The 9,342-nt window shown below is 40.5% G+C and overlaps 1 protein-coding gene across 1 annotated transcript; it reads left to right on the plus strand.

Annotated features, from left to right (window-relative positions):
• Positions 1–2,513: 2,513 nt before the first annotated feature.
• Positions 2,514–3,440, plus strand: LOC141134759 (olfactory receptor 11L1-like). The gene has a single exon (XM_073624198.1). It carries the CDS (start codon positions 2,514–2,516, stop codon positions 3,438–3,440), a length of 927 nt encoding a protein of 308 aa, XP_073480299.1.
• The last annotated feature ends 5,902 nt before the right edge of the window (positions 3,441–9,342 follow it).

Here is a 9,342-nt window from a genome sequence, read left to right on the forward strand (position 1 = left end):
CCCCTTCCTGTCCAGGCCATTTTTCAGCTTTTATTGCTGTCACGCGGTCAATTGCTCAGGTCATGCAGCACTGTACTCATATGACATTTTTACCATTAGTTTCACACAAATATAGCTTTCTTTTGGGGGTATTTTAATTTTTGCTAAACAAACGAAAAAGAATTGACAATTTTGAGGAAAAAAAAATGTTTTCTTAGTTTCTGTTATTAAATTTTGCAAATTTTTCTCTGATGTGTGCTGATGAGGAGGCACTGATGGGCACTGATGAGGAGGCACTGATGGGCACTGTTAGGCGGCACTGATGTGCACTGATAGGTGGTACTGATGGGCACTGCTAGGCAGCACTGATAGGCACTGCTAGGCAGCACTGATGGCCTCTGATGAGAAAGCACTGATAGGCTTCACTGAGTTAAATATAGTACCCATCAGTGTGTTGTTGTAAACTCAATAAATTTCAACTTGTTTTATCTATTTTTGTATCCCAAGTGTTATGGTACCAATAAAGTCCACTATAGCCTCAATCCAAAACCGTTTCGGCACTGATAGGCATCACTGATGGGCACTAATAGGCGGCACTGATGGGAACTACTAGGCAGCACTTATAGGCGGCACTGATGAGGATGCACTGATATGCTGCACTGATGGGTACTGATAGGCGGCACTGATGAGGAGGTACTGATAGGCTGCACTGATGGGTACTGATAGGCGGCACTGATGAGGAGGTACTGATAGGCTGCACTGATGGGTACTGATAAGCAGCACTGCTGGGCACTGATAGGCGGCACTGATGGGGAGGCACTGATAGGCTGCACTTATGAGGAGTCACTGATAGGTTGCACTGATGGGCACTGATAGGTGGCATTGATGAGGATGCACTGATAGGCGGCACTGATTGGCACTAATAGGTGGCACTGATGGGTGCTGCTAGGCAGTACTGATGAGGAGGCACTGATAGGCTGCACTGATGGGTACTGATAGGCAACACGGATAGGCAGCACTGATGGGCAGTGTGCTGATTATCATTTGTAGATGTCCCCTGTCACACGTGCTGGTTACCAGCTCTCCTCTCATGATGTGACAGCGTGTGAGGAAAGGAATGCCAATAACCGGCAAGCGTGTTTACATTGTGATCAGATGTGATTGGACACAGCTAATTATGTGATAAAGGGCCACTGTGATTGGCCCTTTCCCCTGATCTGTGATCAGCTGAGTCAGAAGAATGCCGCAGCAAAGACTCCCTCCCAGAACTGGGCAAACACGCTGTTGCTGTCATTCGGCTATAGTACGGTGAAGAAGTGGTTAACCCTGTCTGTACTTTGTTTGCAGTTCTTCATTATCAGCTGTAAACTAGAGTTGAGAGCTGAAAAAATATGTGTATATATATATATACAGCGCTATCAATGTGACAAACCCTATTTGATATAACTTTACAAAAATGCTTCCAACATGATAAGAAAAATAATTGAAGAAAATATACAAAGGTGGGCAATATTTAAAGTGATAAGTGCTCAAAATAAAGTGCAAATGTGCTCCAAAAAAGATGACTGGTGCTGCGTGCCACACACCCCTTTGTGACCCAACTCACCAGAAATCATAGACCACCAGCTTCGTAGTCTGGGGTCAAACAGGCAGTGATCAATCAGATCTTGTATAAGTCGGATGATTGGGTGCAGTAAAATCCTCAAAATATATTCTGGGGCTCGAGGAGTAGGTAACCAGGCTCAAACGATGGGGAGAGAAGAAAGGACTGATAGTGAAGTACTGTAAGATTGTACAAAATCGCGCTTCTCAGGCGTCACTTACACACAAGTAGTGAAAACAGGCATCAGTACAAATGGATAACCTGCCAGCCTGCATTGTATGGTAATGAGGGATGACTCAGTCTGTGTGGAGGCAAAGTCACTGTGAGACTCTCCAGAAATAGTAGAAAATCCACCATGACACCTTCTCTTTAGAGGCATCTAAAAGGTAAGGAATGTTTTTTTTTTATTATTTTATTTTTAGGTATGCTGTGTGAATGGGAACACATAATAAGCATATAATGAGTTTTTCTCCAGTTTTACTGCAAAAGTGGAAATACACTTTATACTCACAAACGGTGATGCAGCTTCTGTATATTGAGAATTCTGTGATTGGCTCTCATAGTGGTCATATTATAGGGAGCCCATTTTACTGGTTCCATATTCGAAGTCTTGACCAAGACCCATCAGGGACAGCTTGTTCAGTGTGTTGGGAGTATGCAGTTAGCAAAATCTTAGCACTCAACCTCGGGCTGCCATGGGCACACATGTGCAGTGGCTAGGTGTTGAGGCCCACCTCTCTTGCCACCGCACATATGCGTTTGGCAAGAAGTTAAGTGAATTGAGCAACAATTTTATTATAACTTCAGATCAACTTAAAATATTTATTCACTAAGTATTTGTTTTGTTTAATAGTGATTATGAACAAAAGCACTCCTGAGCCTAGATCATTTCCACAGGCCACTCAAATCTATGGAAAGTCTTACTGTTACGATGAGTTCCTGCAATCAGACAAGAATCACAGAGTTTGTTCTGTTGGGGATACAAGGTTCTATGGGTCTTAAATACACACTTTTTGTTATACTTTCTTTCACCTACATTTTCACCATAGCTGGGAACATTCTAATCATTGTGCTGATTTTGAGAAGTGACAAGCTTCATACTCCAATGTATTTCTTTCTGTGTCATTTATCCTTTTCTGACATCTTACTGTCTACAAACGTGGTCCCATACCTGTTGTGTATGCTATTAGGTAAATGTAAAACTATGTTAGTGAGTTCTTGCCTTACACAGTACTTTTTTGGTTCCTCTTCAACTGTTTCTGAATGTTTCCTCCTAACGGCAATGTCTTATGATCGATACTTGGCCATCTGTAGCCCATTACGTTACCACACTATAATGGGCATGAGGGTTTGTTTCCACCTTGTTGTTTGGTCTTGGGCAGTTGGATTTATCCTTAATCTGTCTTCTCTTATTCCAATGACTCAAATGGAGTTCTGTGGTTGCAACATCATTGATGACCTTTACTGTGACCATGCTCCTCTCCTCCATGCTTCCTGCTCTGACACCTACATCATAGAACTGGAAACCATGATATTTTCCATACCTGTTGTGCTATTTCCCTTCATGTTTGTGATTATGACTTATGTTAGAATCTTCTTTGCTATCCTGAAGATTTCCACCACCTCCGGAAGAAGGAAAGCTTTCTCTACCTGCAGTTCCCACATTATCATTGTTGCAATATATTACGGAACCTTAATTGCTAAATACACGGCTCCTTCTTCAGGAAGTTCACTGAATGTAAACAAAATTATCTCCCTCTTATATACTGCATTTACCCCACTACTGAATCCTGCTGTGTACAGTCTACGGAACCGTGAAATAAGAGAAGCTATGCGTAAATGCATAAATGTTGCATAGAGTTATGAAAAGGCAATTAGAAAATTTTTTGGTCAATTGATCTATATTTTAAAATATCCTGTGGGTGAACTAAGCATAAAAATGTCTTCCCCAGGTTGTCTTTTCTTGGGCCTAACTTTAATACTTGAAAGCTCCATGATTGTAAATCTTTGGCTTTCCCATCATGTTTTCTCACATCTGGACCCAAACGGAAAACTGCAAGCAAAGATCTACTGTACAGGAAGTGACTATCCACAATCACCTTTTTCCATCTGCCCCTTTAAAAAGCAGCATCCCAGTAGGAACAAAGAGAAACTGCTCTGTCAAGGAGGGATTTGGAAAGGAATATAATTTATTATGGAATAGATTCAGAGAAAGAGGCTATCCTGAGAAGATATTAAAAACAGCATACTACAGGACATAAAAAAAAATAAAATGTAGATGGTTGATCAGAAATCACAAGGTTAAAATGGCTTTGAAAGTTTGGAAATTAGCTTGATCAAGTAAAATATATGGAATACTGAACAAATATTAAACAATTTTTATTCAGGATGAGGAGTTAAGAATGATACTGAGCAAATAAATATCTGTGAGACAAACTAATACATAATTTCAATGAATACTAAAGTGACTAAGTGACATTAAAAAATTAGTTAAGTCACATCGCTGTGGACATTGCAAAGCATTCCAATATATACTGTAGCTACAGCGAAGGAGTTTATTAATTCTAATGCCGCGTACACACGATCGGAAATTCGGCCAGCAAAAGACCCATGAGAGCTTTTGGTGAGAAAATGCGACCGTGTGTATGCTCCATCGGACTTTTGCTGGCCGAATTCCAGCCAGCAAAAGATTGAGAGCATGTTCTCAATTTTTCGGTCGGAAAAAGTTCCTATGCGAAAATGCGATCGTCTGTAGCAATTCCAAGTTCATTTTCTCGGCTCGTCGTAGTGTTGTAGGTCACCGCGTTCTTGACGGTCGAAAGTTCAGCGAACTTTTGTATGACCATGTGTATGCAAGGCAAGCTTGAGCGGAATTCCGTCGGAAAAGCCATCATATCTTTTTCCGATCAAAATCCCGATCATGTGTGTGATCATGTGGCATAAGGATGGTACTGTGGTAGACATGGACTTCATTATAAATAAAGATACTGTATACTAAATACAACAGAATTTATATGTGGCAAAATGCCTTTGATCCTAACAAGTGTCTAAAGAGATAAACCAATTCTGTGCCATGTGTGGAAAAAACATGATGGGAAAGCAGATTCTGAGGCCTTCAAGTATTAAAGTTTGGCCAAACAGAACAACTTAGATGGAAATTACAACAAAATGCCACTCCCCCCATACACTGTTAAGTTGCACCTATGGTCACAAAATGTGTAAAATGGATTTAGGTTGGTCTCCACCCGTGGGAGAACCCTTCCAATGCATTTCACCTAATTTAGAGCTTAATCTTACAAACCTCTATGATTAAGCCCTTAATTGGGTGAAATGCATTGGGAGGGTGGGGGTCTCCCAAGTGTGGAGACCAAACTGAAGCCATTTTATACATTTTGTGAACATTTGTGTACCTAACAGTGTGCATGCGGGGGTCCCATATAGTTTTAGTTCTGGGGTTGAGCCTGATGAGCCTTAAATAACCCAACCAGCACGAGATGGCCACAGGACATTTTGAGTGGTGCTGTTTAAGCTTTGCTTCTGGATGAAAAATTGTTACCCTTAGAGGCTAAGTGGATATTTAACTTGGATACTAAGAATCCTAATGGACTAAATATAGGCTTCTCATTTATACCTTTGTTTGGAAAAATAAGTTTTATGTGTAATCCAATATGCCAATGTAAATATGAGTGAGCACAATGAGATAGAAAATAAGATGTAAAATATTTTTAAGCATATAGGAAATTCATTTAAACTAGCATGGATGCAATAATGACCTGGATTAAGAGGTCTGAAAAAAGAAAATACCATTATATGAAAAGAATATAATGAGTAGATTAAAATTGTTAAAAATTATGTCAATTAATTGACCATATTAAGACAATCACATGTTTGTAAGTATGGATAAAATTAATAAATTGTAAAATAAAATATGACACTGACTGCTTTACTTGTAAGAACCTTGTAGTCTAGAAAGGGTTGTATATATATATATCTATATAGATAGATATAGATATATCTATCTATATATATATATCTATATCTATCTATATATATAGATAGATATAGATATCTCTATCTATCTATCTATCTATCTATCTATCTATCTATCTATCTATCTATCTATCTATCTATCTATCTATCTATCTATCTATCTATCTATCTATCTATCTATCTATCTATCTATATATATATAGATATATCTATATCTATATATATATATAGATATATCTATATATGTATATAGATATATCTATCTGTCTATCTGTTTATCTGTCTGTCTGTCTGTCTGTCTATATATAATTGTGTGTTGATTTTTAGATGATGTGGTAGGTGGCTTTTCTTTCCATTGCCTTTAAATTTGGAACCATCTCACAGGAGTTTAGACCTCTTTCACACTGATGTGGTGCGGTTTGACCACACCATGGATGTAGCTCAGTGTACCCCGCTGGTTTGGTGCAGGTTAGCTGTGTTTTCCCATAGAGTTCTGTTATGTCCATTGGTTTTGATGCTCTTTCTGAAAGCACACCAAAACCATTGGACATAATAGAACACGCATCAAACCTGCGAGTACACTGCTCTACACATCTCGTGGGGTCAAGCCCCACTGCATCAGTGTGAAAGGGGCCTAAGTGTGACATGATGGCATCACGTATATCGAACATGCATTACATAATGATGTCGCCTATGTGTGATGTCATATCATTTGATGTTAATTTAGGCACATGGAAACATGCAAAACTATGTCAGACAGGGGTGCCAAGGATAGTCTATAAAGAAGATGGCATCCATAAATGCCAGTGGACAGTTTTTCTGTAAAATGGCACCATGAACAATGTCACAAAAAATTGCACAAAGCGCTTTGATACCCCTGAAGAAGTCATGAAAATAAAGGCAAAACATGATGTGTGAGGGATTTATAAGAACACTTTTTGCCACCGTGGACCAGTTATGTGCACCCCACAAGGACCCCAACCACTAACACAGTGACTTTTTTTACTTCGTCACACCTCTGGTACAGTAACATTTTTCACGTTCAGGGAGCCCCCTGACGCATGGACTTTTTGTACTTCCAGTGACACCATCAATTCAGTTGATTTTTTTTTTATTATCATCGATGCTGAAGCAGCAGCAATTTTTCTTTCCAGTGACACCATTGACACCGGGACAATTTCTCCTCACGCCAATGTAGTGACATTATTTCTTTTTCCACTCTAAGACCCCATACACACTAATAGATTTCCTGCAGATTTTTGTCATCATATTCACCAAAACCATGTAGTGCAAGGGCCTGCCTGATTGCATACAAATTGAAACTCTTAAGGTTTTACCTCATATTATATAGTTTTGGTAAATCTGAAACAAACAAAAATCAGACAAACAGACAAAAATCTGCGAAAATCTAATAGTGTGTATGGAGTCTTAGCCTCATATTTTACTGGTGAACAGTATGTGCATCGCTATTAAACTCTTCAATTTGCTACAGTGTGTCACAACCATGGGCACTATTTCAGCAAATGCTGCAATCCTACATACATTTTGGTATGTTGCACTTTTGCACATGCCACTATTGGCCACTTTTCTGCTCCACCTGAGTGGAATAGGGCACAGTTAGGCATCTTCCCTTTGGGCACCAGATGACCTTATCCCAGCCCTGTTTCCAGCACAGGGTATTGGCTGGCTAGCAGTAAGTAAAATGTGCAGGCCGTTCCAGCATAAGCGACTTTTGCAGATCATGTTACTGTTGGAAAAGCACATTTCACAAACAACAATGGCATGGTGAGTGAGGAATGAGGGGTAGTTCTATTTTCATGTTGTTCTTCAATATAACTCAGGAGAACAAAATCATAACTGGTGTCAGGTCTTCTGAAATGTTTCCTCTTGATGGTGAAGGAGGAGATAAGAACCTCTATCTCCATGAGTTCACTGAATGCAGCAGCCCATTGACACATCATTGGTCAATTTGGCAGGGATACAGTATTTAGCTGTGTTTAAGTAATGGATTAGTAGGGTGTGTATACAGTATCTCACAAAAGTGAGTACATCCCTCAAATTTTTGTAAATATTTATTCTATCTTTTCATGTCAAAACACTGAAGAAATAACACTTTGCTACAATGTAAAGTAGTGAGTGTACAGTTTGTATAACAGTGTAAATTTGCTGTCCCCTCAAAATAACTCAACACACAGCCATTAATGTCTAAACCGCTGGCAACAAAAGTGAGTACATCCCTAAGTGAAAATGTCCAAATTAGCCATTCCCCCCTTAGTGTCATGTGACTCGTTCGTGTTACAAGGTCTCAGGTGTGAATGAGGAACAGGTGTGTTAAATTTGGTTTTATCGCTCTCACTCTGTCATACTGGTCACTGGAAGTTCAACATGTCACCTCATGACAAATAACTCTCTGAGGATCTGAAAAAAGAATTGTTGCTCTACATAAAGATGGCCTAGGCTATAAGAAGATTGCAAAGACCCTGAAACTGAGCTACAGCACAGTGGCCAAGACCATACAGCGGTTTAACAGGACAGGTTCCACTCAGAACAGGCTTCGCCATGGTCTACCAAAGAAGTTGAGTGCATGTGCTCAGAGTGATATCCAGAGGATGTCTTTGGGAAACAGACCTATGAGTGCTGCCAGCATTGCTGTAAAGGTTGAAAGGGTGGGGGTCAGCCTGTCAGACCATACACTGCACACTGCATCAAATTGGTATGTATGGCTGTCATCTCAGAAGGAAGCCTTTTCTAAAGATGGTGCACAAGAAAGCCCGCAAACAGTTTGCTGAAGACAAGCAAACTAAGGACATAGATTACTGGAACCATGTCCTGTGGTCTGATGAGACCAAGATAAACTTATTTGGTTCAGATGGTCTCAAGCGTGTGTGGTGGCAACCAGGTGAGGAGTACAAAGACAAGTGTGTTTTGCCTACAGTCAAGCATGGTGGTGAGAGTGTCATGGACTGGAGCTGCATGAGTGCTGCTGGCACTGGGGTGCTACAGTTCATTAAGGGAATCATGAATGCCAACATGTACTGTGACATACTGAAGCAGAGCATGATCCCCTCCCTTCAGTGACTGGGCCTCAGGGCAGTATTCAAACATGGTAACAACCCCAAACACACCTCCAAGACGACCACTGCCTTGCTAAAGAAGCTGAGGGTAAAGGTGATGGACTGGCCAAGCATGTCTTCAGACCTAAACCCTATTGAGCATCTGTGGGGCATCCTCATACAGAAGGTGAAGGAGTGCAAGGTCTCTAACATCCACCAGCTCCGGGATGTCGTCATGGTGGAGTGGAAGAGGACTCCAGTGGGAACCTGTGAAGCTCTGGTGAACGCCATGCCCAAGAGGGTTAAGGCAGTGCTGGAAAATAATGGTGTCCACACAAAACATTGACACTTTGGGCCCAATTTGGACATTTTCACTTAGGGGTGTACTCACTTTTGTTGCCAGCGGTTTAGATACAGTCAGGTCCATAAATATTGGGACATTGACACAATTCTAATCTTTTTGGCTCTATACACCACCACAATGGATTAGAAATGAAACAAACAAGATGTGCTTTAACTGCAGACTTTCAGATTTAATTTGAGGGTATTTACATCCAAATCAGGTGACCGGTGTAGGAATTACAACAGTTTGTATATGTGCCTCCCACTTTTTAAGGGACCAAAAGTAATGGGACATTGGCTGCTCAGCTGTTCCATGGCCAGGTGTGTGTTATTCCCTCATTATCCCATTTACAAGGAGCAGATACAAGGTCCAGA

This window comes from Aquarana catesbeiana, linkage group LG03 (assembly GCF_042186555.1).
Source record: "Aquarana catesbeiana isolate 2022-GZ linkage group LG03, ASM4218655v1, whole genome shotgun sequence".
Taxonomy (NCBI): domain Eukaryota; kingdom Metazoa; phylum Chordata; class Amphibia; order Anura; family Ranidae; genus Aquarana; species Aquarana catesbeiana.

Coding starts and splice junctions, on each gene's coding strand:
- LOC141134759 (XM_073624198.1), top strand. CDS start 2,514: ATGAGTTCCTGCAATCAGACAAGAATCACAGAGTTTGTTCTGTTGGGG.